This window comes from Saccostrea cucullata, unplaced genomic scaffold (genome assembly GCF_032062105.1).
Source record: "Saccostrea cucullata isolate Sc308-1 unplaced genomic scaffold, CSIRO_AGI_Scuc_v1 ctg5, whole genome shotgun sequence".
NCBI classification, from domain to species: domain Eukaryota; kingdom Metazoa; phylum Mollusca; class Bivalvia; order Ostreida; family Ostreidae; genus Saccostrea; species Saccostrea cuccullata.
Window position 1 is genome coordinate 213181 of NW_026940631.1, and position 26263 is coordinate 239443.

At 35.1% G+C, this 26263-nt stretch overlaps 1 protein-coding gene across 1 annotated transcript; it reads right to left on the reverse strand.

The window, feature by feature from the left end:
- Positions 1–1969: 1969 nt before the first annotated feature.
- LOC134255802 (5'-3' exoribonuclease 1-like) lies at positions 1970–26262 on the reverse strand. The gene is made up of 36 exons (XM_062738345.1): positions 26085–26262; positions 25133–25264; positions 24730–24830; positions 23717–23848; positions 23407–23491; positions 23189–23271; positions 22972–23047; positions 19779–19947; positions 19522–19589; positions 19105–19209; positions 18776–18859; positions 14817–15040; positions 14449–14605; positions 12662–12781; positions 12048–12217; positions 11808–11934; positions 11099–11188; positions 10691–10800; positions 10467–10592; positions 10281–10355; positions 10000–10087; positions 9494–9700; positions 8802–9064; positions 8629–8715; positions 8320–8452; positions 7858–7926; positions 7526–7728; positions 6776–7352; positions 5853–5984; positions 4989–5273; positions 4397–4523; positions 3865–4145; positions 3617–3733; positions 3203–3284; positions 2632–2885; positions 1970–2285 (listed from the first exon to the last, which is right to left on the reverse strand). Exons 1-36 carry the CDS (start codon positions 26157–26159, stop codon positions 1998–2000), a joined length of 5502 nt encoding a protein of 1833 aa, XP_062594329.1. The 5' UTR covers positions 26160–26262; the 3' UTR covers positions 1970–1997.
- Between the last annotated feature and the right edge of the window lies 1 nt (position 26263).

Genomic DNA, 26263 nt, shown 5'->3' on the forward strand with positions numbered 1-26263 from the left:
TGCTATGGTCATTATAATGACATAATTAGCAAATAAAACCTATCATTAGATCATATTTTGGCTGACTTGTTTCGTACCCTTGTAAAGCTTTTATTTTTATACTAAATTAGACAACAGAATGTTTCATCTAACTGATCAATACATAGGATCCACAGCAGGCCTGACCGGTCAGGGACAGGTGCGTACTTCTCCTAGGCACCTGGCTTCGGGGCCATAAAACTTGGATTACTGCAGTAGTAAAACTGAAATCAAAAGTGACCTCGATTTTGTCACAATATGATCAACAGAGCCCTATACTAACTCTAAATTCCCTTACCCAGGGGCAATGAATTTCACAACTGTGGCAGAGGGCTCATTGCTCATTACAGTTATTCCAAAAGCGGTAAATGAAAATGTGACAAAATTACAAAGAAACAGATGGATGGATTTTGATAGAAAAAAATCAATTTGAAAGCTCTCGACTCAAATGAGCTTAAAGCAAAATAGATGAAATAATCTCTATACTCTGTGAAATATAACTGTCTCACTTCACTGGTCTTAACAACACTCATAACAATCCAGGAACTCATGGAATTTTTTCACAATTTTTGAAATGAGATGAAGATGAGGAGCCTTCACATGCAAAACTTAGAAAACACATATTCCTACATAAAATAAATGTTGGAGTTATATAAAAATTCTTAGATGATCCATACTTTCTGAACAGAACATTCAAATTTTTAAAAGGACAGTATTACTTGTTTCACCAACTCCATGTATCAAAATAATAAAACTTCAAGTTTACAGGTTTTTTCATTTAATTCATTCTGTACATTGTGAATAAACACAAGGTTTAAAGAATTATGCACAAAGTACACCTTTTAAAAAAATTGAACAATTCTACTTCAGGTTGGGATAAGCCTGCAGGAAAATATTTAAACAGTCTTAAAATACAATGTAAAACATCAAATACTCTGAAATAATGGCAATCTAGCCCATATCAAATTTTCCAGTTATAAAAAATATAATGAATGCCCCTGGACAATTTAATTAATTTTTTCTCTCTCTCTTAACTTCAAAGTATCCCTACAGCATTCACCTGTAATATTTAATTTCTACATGATGTCAAAGGTCAAATTCAAAGAGTTTCTTGTAATATCAACATTTATGAATAGCATCCACCTGTGACATTTAATTTCTACATGAAGTCAAAGGTCAAATTTAGGAAAAATGTCTGTCTGAATTTCAAAAGACAATAGAAAATTAATATTGGTCACACAATACACATCTTAAACATCAAAGTCCCATTTTCATTTGAAAAGAATTTACATGGTACTTCAATGGATATCCAGGTCACATGTCAATTATAAAAGGTCTTGTTACACAAAATATACATGCATAATATCAATGTAGAAATTTCCATGGTAAACTGATGCTAGCAGTATTAAATATTGCTGTTTTAAAAAAATTAGTAAAAGATGATGGTTAAGAATTTTTTTTACCAAAAATAAGTGAGAAGCATTAAACACTATCAAAATCTGACCTTTCATGATTCAATGGATAGAAATTGTGACAGGAGAACAAACAGACAAAGATATTATAAAGCTGGTGGTATAAAATTTCAAACATTCATTCAACAATATCAACTAAAAATTAAGGGAATTCTTACTAAAGTACAAATATATGTCAGGAACTTCTGGCTTCCATATCAAAATAAATAATATTTGTGTGTGCGTGTGTGAATATTATTTGTGTAAATATTTGTAGACACCACTTGTACATTTTAAAGTTTTTGATTTACAAAATGCTCATTATTAAATCTATTATACATGTGATTATTAAAACAAATTACAAAAGTCCAAAGTATTATATAGCAATTGGACGGACAGCTCTTTGCTAAAATATCACAAAATTCCAGTACAAGTGTCTACAATGCTGAAAACTTATTAAAAACAAAATTATGAAGCACCAAAGTTCAGGTTTGCTGAAATAAAAATAAAAACATTTAAACAGCTTCTCTATGAAGCACCAAAGTTCAGGTTTGCTGCCATTCGTGGTCTTCTCTTGGGTTGTTCCCCTTGCCTTTTCTGTGGCGTTTTTTCCTGTTTTTTCGTGTTCTGAGCTTCCTTAGATGTAGATTTGGCTTCTGATTTTATCACAGTCTGATTAGGAGCTTTCCTATCACTGGTAGCTGAACTTGGTTCTTCTTTTGCGACTTTTTTTTCTGCTACAGTCCTTTCACTAGACTCCCTAACAGATTCTGAGGAATCTTTTTGCTTACTGGGAGTTTTCTGTTGTCTTGTCACCTGAACACAAAAATGTATCATAGTTAGAATCAGCTGCAAATTCATTTTTTATACCAAAAAAGAAAGTAATCTTCAATTAAAAAAAAATAAAAACTGAACAAAATGAAATCATTAACTAATTATCATCTGGAAATAAACCAAGGACATAAAAAGTGTGGTAGGGGATTAGGGCAAATTTTCATTGTGTCTAATAGGGGAAACATTTTTGTGAACTTGGCATCTTAAAATTTTTTAAAAATCTGCATCAGTCAGCCACAGTATAAGAAATTAGTTTGGAGACCATCCCCTCACCTGTATAAACACAGATAAAGCTTTATCTAATTCTACCTATCATGCAACAGCATACCTGTAGTGGTACAAAAGGGTTGCTGTGAGGGTCTAAGTCAGACTTGAATTCCGCCGAGTTTGGTATTTGATCTCCACGTCGAGCATTCTGATTGGCTGATTGAGGCTTCCTCGGCCCATGTTGATTCTGGTTGTAATGACTATGATAATTGGCTGATTGCTGCCTGAAGTTTCCCTGCTGGGGAGGTCCATAATAACGCTGATGGGGAGGGCCATATTGCCTGGGTGGCCTCATGCCTGGGGCCATATTCCTATCTACAATGATCATATGGTCTATATTAAAAAGAAATCAAACAATCAATATAACCAATCTATATCAAAACACAAACATATTCCTATCTACAATGGTCAAATGGTCTCAATTAAAAATATCAAATAAACAATATATTACCAATGTAAAATAAAACATGCATGCTGCAGAATGCTATTTGTGTTCTACTGTACAAAGCATTTCATAGAGGCATCATCAATACTGCTTCATATAGATACTCCAGTTTATTACATTTATAACTGAGTTTTGTTTATGACAGATATCTTGCATTGACTGTATTGGATAATTAAAACACCCTTACTGTGATATTGTAACATCTGTGGCACTGGTTTAAATGCTGAATTTGGTGAGGCTAACTGTCTCATCATAGAGTTTGCTTGAGTCTACAATATATCAAACACTTGTTATTTAACAGGACCTTGAAACAGACATTCAGCAAGCAACAGAGAAGTGAATGGGAAGCAGAGAGTTCACATGTAATATTACTGCAGATCTGTTTAAATATGAATTATTACAAATTTTCAAATATCTAAATCAAATTTAATCTCTTTTGGAACAATTACCTATCCATATATCATTTTATTTCAAATAAGGAGTATTTCCACTTCAGAATGAATTATATCTTTATGATTTCAATCAATGTAAACTTTTATTCCGAGAGCACAATACAATGAATCTCCTCTATATAAAAGTGGACACTAAGTGTGAATCTTACAATCTGAAGCATGGTAATGGCTGCTGCATTTTCGATGGCCTCCTGTTGAGACTTCATTTGAGATCCTTGAAATCTAGCACCATCAGGCAGTGAGACAATACAGCTATAGGCACCTGGCTGTAAACATAATCCACAGTCTCAGTCAAAACATGGTACATCATCACAAGACAATCTATCATCACAATCCAAACAGAAATCGTTTTGAACTTGTTTAAAGTAATCCTGTACATAGGTGTAAAAGAACTCACCTGTCCTACAAAATCATATCTAGGTTCTGGTTTTCCCAAAGACCTGCACCACCCAGCTAAATCCATCACCGGGTTCCTGCGGTTCCCCTGGTGCTGGTGGGCTGGCTGGTTTCTTTGGTTCTGTTGCTGGCTCTCTTTCTGTGATCTTGGTCTTTGGCTTTCACCACCTGGACCAGAATGACCAGGGGCCGACTGATCAGGGCCCGAATGACCTGGGCCAGACTTACCTGGGGCCGACTGACCAGGGGCTAGCTGAGTGGTTGGAGGAAGCTGCTTGGCTCCTATGTACATGAAGAATTGGAAAAATAGCATCACTACACATCCTTTATAAATAATGTTACTTATTTTAAATAAAATCATGTACATCTTAGATGCATCAGGCCTAGAAAAAAAATATATAGGTATAATGTATAATCTTATAGATATTAATATTACATGACACTTATAATAGAAAGGTGACCCAAACTTCTTTCTGGAAAACAGCCTTGAAATCTTGCACATCATGCATCACATCGGGAAAGCGGAAACAAACCATCAAACAGTTCCTGAACTGAAAGCTGTCTCCCATAACTCTTATCAGACTTTGTTGGTGAATTAACTTCCATACTTCCTGGATCTGTTCCTATTTTCAGCATTTGCTTTAGAGCTGCCGCAGTTTCCTAACAAATATACAAAGCTTTAATATGTTTATCTGAATATATTTACAAAAATATCGGTATGATACTCACCTAAAAGAATGCTGCAACTTCACTAATTTAAAAAGATTATAGGCAAAATCAACAATTTTTTTTTCTTATATATATTATACAGAACGAATTACATGCATCCACATACTTATATGTTACAAGACCTTGTTTAATGATCCCCTTCGAATTTATGATACAACGGAATACATTTAAATAATCAAAACAAAAACAAGCTTATTGAGACAAACTGAAAACAATGAAACTTTATTCTCAGTCTAAAAAATGAAAGTTATAATAACCCTGCCTTTATAATTGGTTTCCTGCTATAATTTACCTCCTCTCCAAACTCTGTAGAGATTGGAGATTTTTCATTCTCTATATCCTACCTCTACTCCTATCTATGTAGAGTTTGAAGATCTTCCCTTCTCTATGACTTACCTCTACTCCCATGTCTGAAGAGTTTGGAGATTTTTCCTTCTCTGCAGACTGCTGAGACTCCTGTGCAGACTTGGCCTGGATAAACAGCTTCTCCAGTGTCAGGTTGTGAGGTTTTTTGTCGGTCTCACCCTCAGCTCTCTGGAGACTCTGGACCTTGTCTAGGGCTGCAGCCGCCTGGTGTAGTGAGGGGGGATCGGGCTCTGTCTTCTTGTCAGGGCTGGGTTTACTGGAGGACTGAAGCTGCTTCCACATGTTGGCAAACTCACTCTGTCCCTCTGGTAAACTCTGTAAACAAAGAAAAATGTACTCAAATTAATTGTTTCCTTCAAAATGTCAATGATGACAGTAATTAAAACTTTTTAAGCACATCTGACTACAGCAGATTCAAATATTTTAAGAATGTTAGAGAAAGAAAATATTTTTTGATTTATGTTCATAAAAAGAAACAGTTGACTTCCACTTCTGAAATGGTGAAATGATATCATTTAACCTTACCACCTTCATGATCAAATGTTCATGTATGTAGTTAAGCCTTTAAGGGACTCCTACCCTCAGCCAGGAAGGACAACTCTTTAATTTATAATTTAATTCAAAAAGTTTTTAAATGAACCTTGAAAGCTTCAAGGTTCTTTGAACTTCTCAGAAAGGTCTAATTAAAAGTAGAAATTTTTAGAGAAAAGCATTTTTTGTGTGATTTTGATTAACATGATATGAAATTAGAAGTGATTTATGGAGCTTTGCAAAGAACCTTGTGTTGCCTTTCATTAGAAGGTCACAATCACAGACTTGGTTTGACTGTACACTTAGTCTAATGTTACCTTCTGATGAATTGCCTGATACAGGTTTAACTGTAGGTTACATTACCTTTCTAGCACTGCCCTCCTTTCGGGCCTGCTGAGCTACTTTAGGAGTCACAAACGTAGGCTGAGTAGAATCACTGCCATCAAAACTCTGTTGCCGTAGATACATGTCACTGTTGACTGAGGGTTCCTTGTTCTGTAGAGTTTTTAACAACCAATGAAATTATCTATGCAAATCATAACATACACTGAAACTTCACAAAATTCAAAATAAAACAACAACACACATTATTCATTTTCTTTACTTTGTCATTAGGTTTTCTATGTTGCCTACTGCAATATTGTTTTGCTTACTTTCAAGTATTTGTGAAAGAACTCATCAAATTTCATTTAGATTTTTTTGAAAATGTATAAAATATTGTTTTAACTTCCCTGCAGAAACTTTGATCTTGTTTTAATATCTAGTTCTTTATTGTAAGCTTTAATATTAAACATGAACTCAATACATTTGAACTAAATACCTAATGTTAGTTATCTGACTTGCCAAAGTTGGGTTCTGTTGAAACTTGTTCTGAGTTTTGTGTAGATGTGTTTGAGTTTTGTTGCTATGATTCGATTGAACTTTTTTCTTATCTTGGTTTTATACTGTCTGGATATAATCTGACTTACACATGTAGTATGACTTAGCTAACTTACCAGAGTTTCTGGGTCACTGTTCTGGGTCTTAATCCCATTCTCACTTCTGCTCTCTTTTCTTCTGCCACAGTTATCTAACTTACATGAGTTTAACATGCTGGGACTTGATCCGATTTTCCCTTCGGTTCTCTTTCTGACTTGCCTGAGTTAGCTTACTTATCAAATCTTAATTTCACTGGGACTTGATTAATTCTCTTGTTTTCATATTCTTACCAGATTTTTATTTTCCTGGGAGTTGATCTGATTTTCCCTTCGGTTCTCTTTCTGACTTGCCTGAGTTATCAAACTTACGTGAGTTTTATTTTGCTGGGACTTGATTTGATTCTCCCTTCTGTTCTCCTCTTTCTGCAGCTGCCTGGAGTCCCTGTTTCCAGCTTGATTCCTGCCTCCTCTTCCACCACCGCTGTTAAACCCCCCTCTTCCTTGAAAAGTCTCTGAGTAATACTGTCCATCACTGTATCCACTATAATCAATGTTAGCCTGGTAATCTCCAGAGAACCCCCTACCCCTGTAGTTACCCTGTCTATTGGAACCCCTCTGTCCTCTTCCATAATCATTATAGCCCCAATCATTCTCATACCCCTGATCATTATAACTTCTGTTGTCATTCCTATTCATCAGGTCACTATATGACCCTTGACCTCCTCTTGATGCATCAGCGTATGAGTTATATGTCCTGTTCTGGTTTCCCTGACTGTAGAGTTTCTGTTGGTAAGGGGTACTATTATAATTGCTATTCTGAGACAGTCGTACACTTTGTTGGTTTGTTTTTGACTTGAGCTCTTTAGCAGCACCATTCTTGCGAGCTCCGTGAGTGATATTGATCATTCCTGCTGACTGTAGTCTATAACCTCTCTCCGTTGAACCCCTGAAAAGAAAGACATGAATACCTGTAAATCAAAAAACCACTAAACAAGCTGTCTTCAAAATATAGCCATGACTTCACCAATAGGGCTGTACTCAATGCAAAAATCATCTACAACAACCATTTTTTTTATCAAATTATAAATAAACATGAGTTTTAATTTTCCAAAAATGTACCTGATAACTATTCCACCAGGGAATTCCTCATCAAAGATGACATCATACATTGTGTCTGAATCCTTCTCCCCCTTCTGTATTCCCACAACAGTCCCCCTCAGGCCAAACGGGACAGAGTAACCAGTCCTTATGTTGACCACGCGGTCAAACATCTCGTAATGTACTGTAGGATCTGGTAACACGCCACCTTGAATGATCAAAGGCTGAAAGTACAGAGAAAAGTGCAAGGATTTACATGTACAAACAAACTACTACTAAAGTGTTATACAGTGTATGTCATTGTTTTTAAATCTGATTTATTTTTGTATAAGACTATCCCTTTAATACAATACCTTGTACAGAAGATAAGGTTTAACTTGCATCTTGACTTTCTTGACATTTGTCTTCTTTTTATTTCTCTCCTGTAAAAAACAACCATCATATAGTTATATTTATCACAGAAAATAATGTGAAGCTATTTACATTAATCTGTCACATTCAATGAGACAGGGGGTCATTGTTTATTGGACTTGACCCCCTCAAATTAGAATGATTCCAGAGTATATTGACAGTTACTACAGGTACATTACTCTAGGATTTAACAATTGCCAGCCCTATTAATTGACAGTTTTTACTTATCTTCTAATAATGATGTAATGTAACATTTTGGTAACCTTATTATATACTCCATAATGTGTCATTTGGGTATTACATTGAAAATTTTTACTTAGTTTATTTAATAACTGTATTATGTGTCATTTTGACATTACTTTGGTATTATTTTTATATAATACTTTATAATGTAAGAACATTACATTGACAGTTGTGACTTCTTTCTCAATGGCCTTGATGACCCCTTCATCCAGTACATCCGCTCCAACTTTCTGTGGTTTGATCTGAGAGCAGGGCTGGGCCTTTATGTATTCAACTACACTGTCTAAATTCTCTCTATAATCACAAAGACATAGTAATATAAAAATTTATTCATCAGAATTGTTAAAAATACTGTAAAGAAAAAGAGATCAAAACCTTAACTAAAAAAATTGTGGATGTGATAGACTTGTACAAAATAATTTATGATGGAAAAGACTTTTAAATTAAACATAAAATGCAAAAATTCAAACTTCAAGTTTTTAAAGATGTCGGACTCATAGACCACATCTTTCTTTTCTCTGTCCAGATTGGCTAGAACGTCCCACATGTCAGGAAATCTGAAACAAATAAGGACCAGTTTTACTTAAGGACACTATAAAATATATCATTAGGAAACAATTTCGGAACTGTCCTCCACACTTACTTCTGTAGGTACGCAAGAACCATGTCTGTAGCCTTCTGGGAGTATAACCACCCTTCATTTGTTAACTTGGTATAGCCTGGCACCTCCTCGTTTTTCTTTGTAAATTTCAGATTGAGCCCTATGTTCACCATTTTAGAATCGTCTGGCTCTTCTCGTGATCCCCGTTTTACGAAGATGGAGCCGGTGATGCGTGACAGGAAGTGCGAACTGGTTCCCACCCACTGGGCTGATTGAAATGATGTGTAATACTGGTCGTTGTACCTCTACAGAGAGTGGAATAAGAAATGAAACATGGGAGTGCATAGAGGGAGTAGTGAACAAGTTCACTAACTGCCTACTGAAATTATAATTGGCAAAGTCCTTAAATTTTGCACCTATACATCTTCAAAATACTCTCACTTCACTACAGGCAAATTAAGTACATGTACTTTCTAATCAATGTACATGTACATGTATTTCATTCTTTGTAAATTTTGTGGGTTACCTTACCCAAAAAGTTATAACCTCTGTAAAATAAAGATTATTTATGGGCAACAGTAATCATTTACCATCCACGAAAATTTCTTCCTATCAATTTCAGCATTTTTCCACATTAAAATAATAAATAGTTACATCCATTATTATATGTAAGTACATGATTTACACTTTACACAATAGTTGTAAAGTTTAATGACATTTTTTATTTTACAAACCTCAGTATTGATAAATTTGGCAAGGTTGGGTTCCTCCAGGGTGGTGACATTGATCCTGACCCTGGGGCTCTCTCCCTCCTCTACATCCAACACCTCTCCCTGACAGCCATAGTGTGGCCACCCCAACATAAAGGCCACCTCCCCCACAGGAAACATCTCTGACAGGGTCCGGAACTGACAGAAACTGGGGTCATGTACAGATAGATCCTGAAATAGGGCAACGTTTAAACTAGGTCATACACAGATATATCCTGAAACAGAGCATTAAAAGTTCCCTTTATAATGAATATAGAGCAGTTTCTTACTTAATTAAAAAGACAGAGATTTTTAATTTGTAATCCCTGTGAACAATTTTAGTTCAGAGTACTTTTCTTCTGTGGTAGCTAAATGATGGCATTAGACTCATACATATTTTTTTAAAATAAAAAAATAATATAACATCTAATAAAGTGTACTTACTGTGCCATAAGAACATACGATCTACATGTACACAAAGATTCACTTACCTTTACTGTGGCCTGATAAACAAAGGGGACAGGGTTTTGAGCAAACTGTTTCTTTAGTGTTATCACACCATGGGAGCCACAGACATACCTGAATCAAAAACGAACAGAATACATTTATTGGAGTCATATTTTTTCCGTCAATATTAACAGAAATATTTAAGTCTTTAATGTCTTGAAGAGATTTATCAATACATGTCAAAAACAAGTACAGTGTCAGGTTAACATACTGTACAAAGTGAATGCACTGTACGTAGAACTACAAGTACAGTGGTTTAACTTACGTTCTGCCATTCATTGGCAAGACTTTCAATAAAATGGAGGTTTCACCAACCATTACACCCAATCTGTCATGATATCTGTATAATAAAGAGAATATTTTAATGAAATTGCTCTCATTCCATGTATCAACCAAACATAATGTTATTCATTATAAACCATGATAGGGGGGATAAGAAGACAAGAGTTACCTTTCTTTGATACTGGCCACCTCTCGGTGCCACAGACTGCTCTCTGTGTTGTTCTGGGACTCCCTCACAATCTCTCTGGTCCGGGGACTCTTACCTCCCTTCTGTGGGGCCTCAACAAGAATATACCTGAGAATGTAAGAAAATAAAGCCAGATGTAATTGTATGAAATACATGTACACTGTACATGTGTATGTACAGATTTCCAGAGACAGGTCCTTGTTTACCTTTCTGTGTCATCAGACACCTGGACAACCTTTGCCTCAAACAAATGAGGCCAGCTAACAAAGGTTGTGTTCCCCAGCAGAGTGTTTGCAACAGCTTCTAGATCCTTTGGCTGAAATTATAGTTATATAGTGTTTCAATACAAACAGTTCTAATAATACACAAACCAATCTTATGTGTAACTCTCATACACATCACTTTGATTTCTATCATCTTTCTCTAAACTGGACTTCAATAAGAAACATTTTGAAGATAAAAGAACACAAGAAAATGTTATCATGTGATATATTTGGGGACAGGTGGGTTGATGGGGGATGAATAACTCATTCATTAATGGCAAAAATGCCTACAGTATCTCATCTCTCTCCTTACCCTATCTGGATCTTTCATTATCTCATCTCTCTCCTTACCCTATCTGGATCTTCCAGGATCTCTAGTATCATGTTTTCACTTCTGCTGTTCATCTGGAAAACCTTCACTCCCTCCTTCTTCAAAAATGCCTACATCAAAATAATTTTAGTGGTCAATTCAAATTTCACAGATAAAATCAATTCTACAAACTACAAATCAAATTTTTACCCAGATCAATAAAACATGCAAACATAAACCCCATTGTTCAAATCAATTATAAAACTGAAAGGAGGGCTGACCATGCTGGGTATTTGTTTGAAGGTGAGGATTGTTGACCTTTCCCTATAGGTTTTTATGAGGGTAAGGGATTCTGGTAAGAAAACTGTAGGACTTACCCTTTAGGGCATGTGAGGACAATGGGACTTATGAATACAAGGAAATGTTCACCATTGCCCTTGACCCAAGTGGGCGAAATTAAAACAGGGCAAATTTTAGGAACACAGTATAAATTCTTAAACAGAACAAAAATCGGTAAATTTGGATTGTGCAAACTTGATAAGCAAGTGTAAAAGGGGGATGCACCCTGTATACAGTACTCTGTGGGGTATATGTTTTGTGATGAGGACTAGAGGTCTTGCTCTGTGGAATAAATGTTTGATAAGGACTGAGGGACATGCCCTGTAGGTATATGGGGTATGTACTTGATGAGGACTGGGGGGGCATGCCCTGTAGAGGTTCGTGTTTGATGACAAAGACTAAGGGACTTACCTTATGGGGTATGTGTTTCAGTGTAGGGAATCCTGGGAAGAAAATGTCCAGTCTGACGTCTGGCATCAGACCCTTTACCATCTCCTCAGGATCAACCCGGAAGGCATCAACTCCCAGCTCAGTCAACCTGTAGTTTTAGCATTGTGGATTAGATACAAAATACCTTTTTCAATAGTACATCAAAATGTAAAAAAAAAAATGCCTACTAAAACAAACAAAAGTAAAGTAAGCAACATTTACCTGGCATGGTTATTAATGATATCAGGGAAAGCGTCTGGTAGTGAGGAGGGGTATGGTTCCAGCACGTCTGGTGTATAGTTATACAGGAGACATGGACCGTGACTGTTCCGCCTCTTCTCAGCAGGCGTGAGTTCATGCTCCACTGACTTCATGGCATCTATTAGTCTTTTCTAAAAACATAACTGATGATTAAATATCACAACCTTACACGTTTTATCAAAATATCATACATTGCAGAAACTGTGTTTGATTCACTGAATTTCTGATTTCGTGCTGTATATTTCTATGTAAAATCATTAACCCCATAGACTTTGACTGTCAACTGGATGACATTATCAGGCATTACTGCAAACCCCCAAGATATTAACTATCATTCCATCAAATACAAGCTCCAAATTTCTCTCAAACTTGTTGTAAGAACAATTTTTTGCTTCATTTTTTTATCTCCTAATTTTCATGTTTTAAACTTTCAAGGGTGAAGTAGAGCATCTTTAAAGTCATAATTATTTTAAGACACAGTTTTTTAAAATATGTATTATCACAATTAAACACAGTAAAAGACAGAGATACACGTCAATGTTTCCAACCCAATGAATCTGATAATTCTAACAAACCTCCTCAATGAACGGAATCAGGACGACTGCCTCCCACTCCTGTTGTTTACCATTCAAATCCGTCTGGAAATCCACTGGATAAAAGTCGATAATAGGGGACGTATCATTAGTCATCAGTTTCTGTAATCACACAAAAAACATAAATTATAATCACTGTATTTATACAAAGACCTCTAAGTATCAAGATGGTAACATTCTAACTGAACTGAAGAAATTAATCCTCATCACAATTTGTACTGAAAGACAGCAACACTGGACTCAATGGGCAAAATGATGTTGGCTAAAAAACAAAGAGAATATAAGATCTTGCATTCTGATTTCTGATAAACCACCTAATCATTAAGGTTATTCTACCTTGCCTTTACAATACATGAACCACATCGATTGACTCTACTTATGTGTCCTTTTTGTATTCCACTACTTATAAATGCATCATTAGCAGTTAAGAGTGAGTGATTAGATTAATTACACAAGAGGCCCATGGGCCACATCGCTCACCTGAGCACTAAGGGCAGGAAAAAGTAGAAAACTGGTTTTTATTGTAAAGTTTAAATCCAAAAGTAGTCCCATGACCAATCATGGATTTGCTATTTTTCAGAAAATGATTTTTAAAGAATTTTCCTATATATATCTTTATTAACTTTGGTCGGCCATTTTGGCCCCGCCCTACCCCTGGGGGTCATGATTTGAACAAATTTGAATCTACACTACCTGAGCATGCTTCCATATAAATATGATGAATTATGGCTTTGTCATTCTTGAGAAGAAGATGTTTAAAGAATTTTCCTATATATTTCTATGTAAAACTTTCGTCGGCCATTTTGGCCCCGCCCTACCCCCAGGGTCATGATTTGAACAAACTTGAATCTACACTACCTGAGCATGCTTCCACATAAATATGATGAATTATGGCTTTGTCATTCTTGAGAAGATTTTTAAAGAATTTTCCTATATATTTCTATGAAAAACTTTGGTCGGCCATTTTGGCCCCGCCCTACCCCTGGGGGTCATGATTTGAACAAACTTGAATTTAAACTACCTGAGCATGCTTCCATATAAATATGATGAATTATGGCTTTGTCATTCTTGAGTAGAAGATGTTTAAAGAATTTTCCTATATATTTCTATGAAAAACTTTGGTTGGCCATTTTGGCCCCGCCCTACCCCCGGGGGTCATGATTTGAACAAATTTGAATCTACACTACCTGAACATGCTTCCATATACATTTGGCCCCGCCCTACCCCCGGGGGTCATGATTTGAACAAACTTGAATCTACACTACCTGAGCATGCTTCCATATAAATATGATGAATTATGGCTTTGTCATTCTTGAGAAGATGTTTAAAGAATTTTCCTATATATTTCTATGTAAAACTTTGGTCGGCCATTTTGGCCCCACCCTACCCCCGGGGGTCATGATTTGAACAAACTTAAATCTACACTACCTGAGGATGTTTCCCCATAAGTTTCATCTTTCCTGGCACAGTGGTTTTTGAGAAGAAGATTTTTAAAATATGCCACCAAATTTTCATTAATTTCCAATTATCTCCCCTTGAATGAGGGTGTGGCCCTTCATTTGAACAAACTTGAATCCCCTTCAATCAAAGATACTTTGTGGCAAGTTTGGTTGAAATTGGCCCAGCGGTTCTTGAGAAGAAGTCGAAAATGTGAAAAGTTTACAGACAGACAGACAGACGGACAGACAGACAGACGCCGGACAAAATGTGATCAGAAAAGCTCACTTGAACTTTCAGCTCAGGTGAGCTAAAAACTGAAGTAATCCCACCTGATATGACTCAGGTAGCAGTTCTTTACTGGCAGCTGGTAACACGGCCATCAACTGCTGGAATGGTAGGAATGGTTTGGCCATATCAAATTCTATCTTCAAGTCCTTAAAGTCTTTTACATCACTGATGTAGGGTGCATAGTGATGTGGATAAAACCTACAAGTCAAAAATTACTCAGAATTGTGGCGGGTCAATAAACCATATAATGGCTCTATTAGGAAAACTATCTAATTTTTGTAAACTTCAAACAGCAAAATTTATCTTAAAAATGTACCATTGTACCCCTTTCTCTTTGATGCTGAGACTTATTTAAAACAATCATCAATACAAAGCCTAATGACTGTGAACATCCAGTGATAACCCTTACCAGCTCCAGGAGGGGACCCCCTCAAAGTAGTAGAGCAGGATCCACTGTATGCCCCTGACGTACTGCTCACTCTGATCCCTGAGGACTTCCTTGTCCACATTCTCGTACTCTAGCTTGGTCATGTAGTAGTTACGTTTGTGGAGGCGGAACTCCTCGTCAAACGTGTCACTGTCCTCATCTTCCTCCTCAAGGTCCTCCTCCTTCTCCTCAGTCGTCCTCGATCTCTCTATACAACAAGAGGCCCACGGGCCTTATAGGTCACCTGAGCATTATGCAACAACTTTCCAGTTACAGTGTATTGAATTTGATTCATGTTTTAAGCCAGATGTTATATGGCATTCACAATTTTGAAAGGGCACCATTGATCATCATAACAATAAACTTAGCAGTTGCTTAGCTTGGTTACTGAATACCCATACGCAGGGTAGGGGAACAAAAATGCACTCCAACTAATCAGTAATATTCATCAATAATCAGTAGTGCCCCTAACACTCTGACATAAACCCCTGACCCTAGGTTGCACAAATTTTTAAAAGGCACCCTTAAAATTGCCTATCAAAAAGTAAATAAATGTTTTATAAATACAAAGGACCAGATTTCAAACAATTAATTCATTTTCAGTATATAAGTAGAGCCCCTCCCTGACCCTGGGGCCTTGAAATTCACAATTCTGGAAGATTAGGGCCCTTGCTCATCATAACTATATAGGTAGTTCATCTGCTTCATACCCAGAGACAGAGAAGAAAATTTTCAAAGATTTAATGTATTTTCACTACATAATCAATAGAGCCCCACCCTACACCAGAACCCCAGACCCTGGGGCAATGAAATTCATAATTTTAGAAGAGGCATTCTTGCTCATCATAACTATGCACTTACTTAGTTTATTTAATACCTAGGAGCAGAGAAGAAGATTTTCAAAGAATTCATGTATTTTCACTTTATAAACAATAAAGCCCCCCCCCCCCCACCAGAACCATTGATGCTGGGGCCATAAATTTCACAATGCTTGTAGAGGCACTCTTGCTCATCACAACTATGCACTTAGTTATTTTATTTAATACCTAGGAGCAGAGAAGAAGATTTTCAAAGAATTCATGTATTTTCACCATATGATCAATAGAGCCCCCCCCCAACACCAGAACCCTTGACCCTGGGGCCATAAAATTCACAATTTTGGTTGAGGCACTCTTGCTTATCATCACTATGCACTTAGTTAATTTATTTAATACCTAGGAGCAGAGAAGAAGATTTTCAAAGAATTCATATAATTTCACTATATAATCAATAGAGCCCCCCCCCCCCCCCCCCAACACCAGAACCCTTGATGATAGGGCCATTAAATTCACAATCTTGGTTGAGGAAAACTTGCTTATCATAACTATGTACTTAGTTATTTTATTTAATACCTAGGAGCAGAGAAGAAGATTTTCAAAGAATTCATGTATTTTCACTTTATAAACAATAAAGTCCCCCCCCCCCCACCAGAACCATTGATGCTGGGGCCATAAAATTCACAATTTTTGTTGAGGCACTGTTGCTCATCATAACTATGCACTTAGTCAGTTTATTTAATACCTAGGAGCAGAGAAGAAGATTTTCAAAGAATTCATGTAATTTCACTATATAATCAATAGAGCCCCCCCTCCCCAACACCAGAACCCTTGACCCTGGGGCCATAAAATTCACAATTTTGGTAGAGGCACTCTTGCTCATCATAACTATTTACTTACTTGGTTTATTTAATACCCAGGGGCAGAGAAGAAGATTTTCAAAGAAATCATGTTATTTTACTATATAATCAATAGAGCCCCACCCTAACACCAGAACCCCTGACCCTGGGGCCATAAAATTCACAATTTTGGTAGAGGCACTCTTGCTCATTATAACTATGTACTTAGTTGGTTTATTTGATACCCAGGAGTAGTTAAGAAGATTTTCAACGAAATAATGCATTTTCACTATATACTTATTTAGCCCGGCCCTAGCACTAGAACCCCTGACCCCAGGGCCATGAATTTCACAATTTTGGTAGAGGACTCAATGCTGATTACAATCATGCAAATAGTTTGACTGCTTGATGTCCAGGAGTAAAGAAGAAGATTTTTAAAGATTGCATTAATTTTAGTGGTTTTGGCCCCAGCCCTCAGGCCCCAGGGGGGCAGGGATCATGAAATTCACAATTTTTGTTCCCCTTCACCCATAGATGCTTTGTGCCAAATTTGGTTGAAATTGGTTCAGTGGTTGCAGAGAAGAAGCTGAAAATGTTCAAATGTTAACACACGACACACGACGGACGACGGCGGACGAAAACGGATAGCAATAGGTCACCTGAGTTTACTCAGGTGACCTAAAAATAAGTAGATATTAACTAGTCTGTCACAGTACTAGATCTCTCTATACAAAAATAAGTCGATATTAACTACAAGTCTGTCACAGTACTAGATCTCTCTGTACAAAAATAAGTAGATATTAACTACGAGTCTGTCACAGTACTAGATCTCTCTATACAAAAATAAGTAGATATTAACTAGTCTGTCACAGTACTAGATCTCTCTGTACAAAAATAAGTAGATATTAACTACAAGTCTGTCACAGTACTAGATCTCTCTATACAAAAATAAGTAGATATTAACTACAAGTCTGTCACAGTACTAGATCTCTCTATACAAAAATAAGTAGATATTAACTACAAGAGGCCCACGGGCCACATCGCTCACCTGAGAAGCTTTGACCATTCTGTTCTTTACCAGATTTCCCCCTTTAAATACATACTGCGACCCCTACCCCACTGATCATAATTTAGACATTTTGAAATCTACACTACCCCAGGATGCTTCCATGTGCACATAAGTTTTAGCTTTTCTGGCCCAGTGGTTCTTGAGAAGAAGATTTTCAAAGATTTTTCCTATATATTTCTATGTAAAACTTGGATTTCCCATTGTGGCCCCGCCCTACCCCCGGGGGGTCATGATTTGAACAATTTAGAATCTACACTACCCCAGGATGCTTCCACATAAGTTTCAGCTCTAAGGGCCCAGTGGTTCTTGAGAAGAAGATTTTCAAAGATTTTTCCTACATATTTCTATGTAAAACTTGGATTCCCCATTGTGGCCCCGCCCTACCCCCCAGGGGTCATGATTTGAACAATTTAGAATCTACACTACCCCAGGATGCTTCCACATAAGTTTCAGCTTTTCTGGCCCAGTGGTTCTTGAGAAGAAGATTTTTTAATGACCCCACCCTATTTTTGTCTTTTCTTGGTTATCTCCCCTTGTGAGGGGACTTGGCCCTTCATTTTAACAATTTAAATTCCCCTTCACCCAAGGATGCTTTGTACCAAGTTTAGTCAAATTTGGCCCAGTGGTTCTTGAGAAGAAGTCGAAAATGTGAAAAGTTTACAGACGGACAGACAGACAGACGGACGGACGGACGACGGACAAAATGTGATCAGAAAAGCTCACTTGAGCCTTCGGCTCAGGTGAACTAACAAGTCTGTCACAGTACTAGATCTCTCTGTACAACAACAGTTAGATATTAACTACAAGTCTGTCAGAGAGTCAGTGAATCAATAATAACTCTACAAGATTTTCTGGTTTATGCTTTATGTATCTTATTTTCAATAAATATAGAAGAAAATGTAAATCTGTTATACCAGTAGTTGTATTTGGCGTAAACATTTAGCGGAAATTGATTTTTTAATAAGTTAGCGTAGATTTGATTTTGCGCTATCTGAATGTGCTAGATCTATATAAATGTATGATTCACAAGACATTTAGCAATGTACTTGATTAAGTGGATTCTGCTTTCTGCCAAAAACACAAATAGAATACACCGTTTCACCGCTAAATGTAATATGTTTACCGTATTCTTGTTGTCAATTGATAGTGCATGTAACCCTACTGTAGGAGATAACATATACTGTATGATTTACATAACAGCATTAATCTTACCTTGACTTGTGCTTGGTTGGGAAAAGTCTCCTCTGCGTCATTATCAAGAGATTCTAATAACAAAAACTGGTTTGTACTCTCTTTCTTATTCTGAAAGTAAATCAACATTGTACATTACAAGTACCCCAATATATAAAATTAGACTATCAAAAACGAAACTCAAATTTATATGCAAAGTACATGTAAATTTATACAATCAAGTATGCAGAGGACAAAGTCTTTATTGCATTTTATTTTGGGAATATCTTTTTTTTTTTTTAGACTTTTGGAGATTTTTTTATACTGTTTTGTTTCAAACAGAAGTAATTTTATCTATAAACTTCATTTCTACACACCTTTCTAGTTTGTTCCACCTGTGGCTCTTTTTCTGACTTTTCCAGCTTCTTTCCTTCAAACCATTTCAGGTCAGTGAATACTTCACTGAATTTATCCACGTCATACTGGAGAAAATGAACCACATGTTTATAATAAAGATACTGGTCTAATGTAACAAGACACCCATTACCCACAATGCCTTCAGTGACACAGGGTAAATATAGCATAATACAGAATTAAATGTATTCATCACATAAGAAAATTCTTCCCCTAAAAATAGGTATTATATAAGAACCTTAAAAACAGATACAATAAAATTTATTCACATTTTTATTGAAATATGAGCTAAAACATTTAAGATATATGTCGAAATTAAGCGAAAGTTTTACACAATATCTTTTAACAAACAAAATAATTCATGCAACACAGAACACTACCTTTGCTAGTTCATTCATAAACTTCTCAAATCTCTCAAGGTTCAAATGGCCACCTTCATTCATGTACCCTAAAATAGGTCAAAATTATACACTTTTAGCTAGATCTTGTATCCTCTACCTTGGTATTTACGGAATTTAAGTGAAAAAACATGATCAAGAAACCTTTCTTTCAATAAATTTCACTGCACAGTTGATAAATTATTTGAAGAAAAAAAAAAACATTTGAAAGTCACATATTGCTTTAATATCTGACTCACCTCCACATTCTGGGAGGATGGTCATGTAGGTTTTCCAGAGAGTGGGGAGGGCATCATGTTGTATGTGGAGGTGGGGGAGATGGGGGATAAAGTCGTTTCCCACCAGGAACCCCATCAAAATCCAGTCATCTATGATCTTCTCCAAGTCATAACCAAAGGGCAGTTTACCCTACATAAAACAAGATAAACTAGAACTGTCCAATAGGGACAAATACCCCCGCTGGGTTTTTCAGAGTAGGTGCCAATTCAGAAATATTTTATGGATCTAGTAAGAGGTGTTCACTACTGTCTAATAAAGTGCCCCGTCACAGCATGATACGCCCATCAAATATTGTTCAATAATCATAAATTGGTTAAAATATTGTACATATACATCTCTAAGAGACTTACAGTGTAGGGATTAATTAAAACAAATAATACATCATATAATTCTAAACTGGCTGTGTTACAGCTTAATAAATATCCATCTGCAGCTTTAAATTGTTTATTGCATATTTTATGAAATAATGGAAATGCTACAGTCTAATTAAAAAAAAAATCAAAAATTAATTATTCTTTAGACTATAAAATTCTAAGTGAGACATGACTGCAATTTGTTGCAAATATATAAAAATTGAAATGAAATTTTTTTTTCTCAATGAACACATTTTTAATTAATTTTAATTATATTATACAATACTAATTCAGTTTTAATCATACACTAAAACATCAATTTGTTTTAATTACATTACACCAATTGAAAGATCTTTATCTGAACTACAGTCATCAAGAACTCTTAAGTAACTATAAGGCCATTTCTTTTTGCCCAACTCCCAAGAGATAAATTAAGATAATACTGCATGATGCTCTTGCCAGTTAACTCCCGACAGTGAACTCATTAATTTCTCTCTAATTTGACATGCACATTTCTGCTATCAAAAATTCTCCTTGACCAGTGCTTGATAATTATGCCCATGGGACAAATGAATTCCTCTCAAATCATTAACATTTGTTACAGAATTTGCTATAAAGTATATGATGAAAAAATAAGTTTTTACTGAATTTAACATTTTTTAATAAGGATACAACTATATTTTTACATTCTTTAGGATTATGAAATTTAACATTTTAAAGACTTAGTTTTTTTTAAAATATCACTTAAATTAAAGGTCACAGTGACCTTGAAATAGGTCGTGACACATCGTCTACCCAAGATGCATAAATTGTCCAAGTTTGATGATTGTAAGCCTAATAGTTTTCTAGTTATGAGCCAAACAAAATCACAAAATAAAAAAGAAAAAATGCCTGTAAAATGCAGAAAAATCATCCAATCACTATGAAAATCCCAGGTGCACACCTTCATATGGTGAATAATAAGTGTATAAATTTTCAGACAAATTCCAAGAGTTTCTGAGAAATGGTCCGGACAAAATCTTGTCTGACAGACGGACAGACGGACATGGTGATTCCAATATACCCCCCTAAACTTATAGGTCGTGACACATCGTCTACCCAAGATGCATAAATTGTCCAAGTTTGATGATTGTAAGCCTAATAGTTTTCTAGTTATGAGCCAAACAAAATCACAAAATAAAAAGGAAAAAATGCCTGTAAAATGCAGAAAAATCATCCAATCATGATGAAAATCCCAGGTGCACACCTTCATATGGTGAATAATAAGTGTATAAATTTTCAGACAAATCCATCCAAGAGTTTCTGAGAAATGGTCCGGACAAAATCTTGTCTACAGACAGACGGACAGACGGACATGGTGATTCCAATATACCCCCCTAAACTTATAGGTCGTGACACATCGTCTACCCAAGATGCATAAATTGTCCAAGTTTGATGATTGTAAGCCTAATAGTTTTCTAGTTATGAGCCAAACAAAATCACAAAATAAAAAAGAAAAAATGCCTGTAAAATGCAGAAAAATCATCCAATCATGATGAAAATCCCAGGTGCACATTCATATGGTGAATAATAAGTGTATAAATTTTCAGACAAATCCATCAAGACTGAGAAATGGTCCGGACAAAATCTTGTTACAGACAGACGGACAGACGGACATGGTGACAATATACCCCGCTAAACTTATAGGTCGTGACACATCGTCTACCCAAGATGCATAAATTGTCCAAGTTTGATGATTGTAAGCCTAATAGTTTTCTAGTTATGAGCCAAACAAAATCACAAAATAAAAAAGAAAAAATGCCTGTATGCAGTGGAAATCATCCAATCATGATGAAAATCCCAGGTGCACACCTTCATATGGTGAATAATAAGTGTATAAATTTTCAGACAAATCCATCCAAGAGTTTCTGAGAAATGGACCGGACAAAATCTTTGACAGAATACGGACAGACGGACATGGTGATTCCAATATACCCCCCTAAACTTATAGGTCGTGACACATCGTCTACCCAAGATGGATAAATTGTCCAAGTTTGATGATTGTAAGCCTAATAGTTTTCTAGTTATGAGCCAAACAAAATCACAAAATAAAAAAGAAAAAATGTAAAATGCAGAAAAATCATCCAATCATGATGAAAATCCCAGGTGCACACCTTCATATGGTGAATAATAAGTGTATAAATTTTCAGACAAATCCATCTAACAGTTTCTGAGAAAAGGTCCGGACAAAATCTTGTATACAGACAGACGGACAACGGACATGGTGATTCCAATATACCCCCCTAAACTTCGTTTGCGGGGGTATAAAAATTTCATTCTGATGCATGTCATTTTATATTAAATAACTTTTAAATCATTTAATGCTCTAAAGTACATTTATGCAACCCCTCCCCCAAAAAGGGGGGGGGGGCTTTAAAAAATGCAGGTCATATGTATGAGACAATTTTTTAAAAGCAGGAAAATATGTAGTATATATGATAAACAAACAATATCATATCAACAAATATCAGTACTAAAGGCTAAGAAAAGTGGCAAGAAAAAAGGAGATTGAATTTGATTTCTATATAAATTATAAAAACCCTCTACTTTAAAACAATTCTCTGATGAGAAAATAGAGCATCTAATATATATATATATATATATATATTACTTTTTGCAAGTTCACAGTTAAATGTATGTCTATGATACAATGCATTGTACATTCTTAAACATATACATGTACATGCTCTAAAGAAAATGTAGAATGATGGCTTTTAGAAAATATTAGGAATTTAAAGTGTTAAAAGTTATACCATGTCACGAATTCAAAATCCAGGTACTCCCTGAACAAAGAGAGATGTAGAAGATGAAAGGTGGTTTCCTCAGGGGTGGCAGGTCTATAAATATAGAACAAAAAGTTACAAAAAATATACAATCACAAAAGATCTATATTTGTAAACAGAACAGGGGTTTAACATTAGTAAAACAAATAATCTTATCTACACACATTCTGAAAAGTTTTTTAATGGTAGACAAACTGTTTGTTTTTCTTTCCTCCAAATCTGACTTCTTCTCTCAACAGTGAGAAATGTGGCTCATGTGTGGCCAACCCTAGCATCATCTGTAGAAAATCATAATATTGCTGTTAAATTCATTGAACAGGGCTCTTTATATGTTTTTCTTTTCCTTATGGAATTTTAATAATATATAAGAATAGCTATAAATTTTTTTATTCATTTAATAATTCCATACAGACAGTGTCGGGTATTTGGGTCGTAGCCAGGTTTAGATTTCTGACATCTGATGAAGTCCATAACCTTGTGTTCCCCCTCTCCTGGAGTCTGAAACAAATAACAACTTACTGGGATTCAAGTTAAGTAACAAATAACAACTTACTGGGCATCAAGTTGAGTGATGTACATTTAATTGCTCAAAAAAAAATTCATATCTAAATTTTACCCAAATATATAAAATTTACGCAATTTTTCTTTGTTTTATTTTAATTATTTATTCACTTTTTTTTTTTTTTTTGATTGGGGGGGGGGGGGTTATGAATCAATACCTACCTCATGTCCGAGAAATACACATTCACTCCATGCCACAAAGGATCACTGGAGACTTTACTGGTGACAAAATACTTCAGCTGTTCCTGTAGCTTTACCATGAACTCTGTACCTGTTACAGATAGAATACATATACTGTACAGTGGCTCATTGTACAAAAAATGATGCAACAAATTATTTTTATTTGCTTGTCACTACTTCAATACTTCGCTACTTATTTGATTGTCCCTACTTGATTTTGAAAACATCCAAAAATATATATAATGATAAAGAAGCTATATATCACATTTAACACAAACATGTATAGGTAAAACTTGGTTATACATGTACTTGTAATTAAGTCACTTAGAAGAATGCAAATACTTCACTATATCTGTAATTTGTTATATCATTAAAAATTTGTAAAGCCTTTTTAAATTAAAAATTTATCTGCGGTTGTATTAAACTAGTTTTACTGTATATTCAAAGAAAAGTAATGCCCCATGTGGAAAATAAATACTTAAAATTATGTTCCTGTTGGAGTGATGCTAAAATCACGTTGTTTAATGTGTAGGGGGGGGCTTTTTTCTCCAGGAGCTAGCCCCGAGCTTAGATCTGGAAAATCAAATGACAAATTAGATGGAAATTGCCATATACATTTCACCAAAATCATAGAGTACCAATTAAATAAATTGGGCAAAAAGAAAAAAAATAATCTGACAAACAAAAGAAATGAAACATTAAAAGTAACGACTAACATCTTGATTCACACATTTTGAAGTTCTCTAAACAAATATTTCAAATCTGTATTGTTAGCAACACATGCATTTAAAGTCATTGCAAGATTTGGGCCTTACATGCTTTTACTATAATTTTATTAATATATAAGAATACAATTATTATATAATAATTTGGATTGAAATAATGTCTAAGCATTTTTGCTTTTAATATTAATTTTATAAATATATAAGTAGTATTGAATATAAATAATTTGGATTGAAATGAATATTAAGCATTTTTGCCCTTGTGTACGTTACCTAAATCGTCTTCCTCTCTGTTGGTTCATTTTGGCTCTTGGTGCCACTCCATCTATCGCCATGAAAAATACTTTCCTAGGTTTAATGATTCGGAACAAAAACTACAAAGAAATGACATAATATGTTTATTTTTATATAATAATTCTATAATTCAACATACACACTATGAAATTTTGCAAACAATAAGATTTTGTATGCCATTACTCGAACTAAGACAGTTGATTATAAAAGAAGAAAATCTGGGAAATTGATATGGTTCTTAAATGTTTGTTAAGTAAATACAGTACACATGTACATTGCAGTGACTGCATTTTTCACTAATTGTATTTATGATGTGAATGAGAGTTAGGTTAATAAAAAGTCATTGTATAAAGATTTTTACACAAAAAATATTATGATGTACCTCTAAGTAATGAAAGATATCTTTAAAGATTTTCTCCTCTGTGATTCTGAAGTGAGGGTTGTCATCCTCTGGATGTGAACAAACATGAATGATTCCATTCATGTCCAAATACAAGTTGTCAAATTCAGGAATCTGTCCAAATATAGAAAACATTCCAGTTTACTGCATTCATTTACATTTTGGTATGCATTATATCAACTAAAGAGAAAAATGTACAATAAGACTTGAGCATCTTGCAAGACTAGCATTGCTTCAGTCATCATCCTACAACCATTTGTATGATTTAACCCTTAGGCTGTAATAAAAATATTCCTAGATTCTCATCTGCCACATTTTTTACCTCCTGCCTCTATTTTTATTTTTCTTCGTCTTCATTTTGATCAGGATCGGTATTCAACTACTGCAAAAGTTGACATGATTTTGACAGCTGAAATATGGTAATTGCTGTAATATACAAGGGTCATTGGTTGTGAAAGATTAGTGATGATGTCTAGTAAGAGATAAATGTGACTACTATGACTGTTTTTTGGGTATTATAGATAAATCTGCACCAATTGACCAGTAAAACGAGCCTGCCTTGATTTAAAAAAAAATTGGATGAGAATCTATGAATCTTTTTATTATGGCCTTAGAAACATGGAAATAAGATATCTGCATTCATCAAATGTCCTAATAATTTCTGGAAAATACAATATCAAATGTGAAAGTTAAATACATTTCCTGGTAACAATAAATAGACATAGATTATCCCTGTCTGATAACAAATTATATATATGATCTATGTAAACACTAAACAGACACAATTTATATATTATTCTTTATAAATTTTATCCTTTACAACTGATTTTCATGCATTAAATAACTACATATTTACATATAGTTATTAGCTTTTTGTTGAAAGCCGGGAAACATTTTAAAATATGGAGAAAAAAAATTATTACAATATTTTTACCTGGAATTCCTTAACGGTTTCACTGAGACACGGGTATCTTTCGCTAACCCATCTATAGAATTTTGGTACACCCATAATGATGACGTTAAGTGAGAAAGCATAAAGAATTTTTCAATATTCTTTGTAAAATATGTGTCAAGTTGTGAAACACATACAATTTTTCTTCACCGGAACTAGTA

What these genes read in the sequence shown, in the direction of transcription:
- LOC134255802 (XM_062738345.1), bottom strand. Translation starts at nt 26,159, where the DNA reads ATGGGTGTACCAAAATTCTATAGATGGGTTAGCGAAAGATACCCGTGT. An exon ending in GTGTCTGATGACACAGAAAG is followed by an intron (nt 10,593 to 10,690) that starts GTAAACAAGGAC and finishes TTACATTCTCAG; the next exon opens with GTATATTCTTGTTGAGGCCC. An exon ending in GACATCTTTAAAAACTTGAA is followed by an intron (nt 8,453 to 8,628) that starts GTTTGAATTTTT and finishes TTGTGATTATAG; the next exon opens with AGAGAATTTAGACAGTGTAG.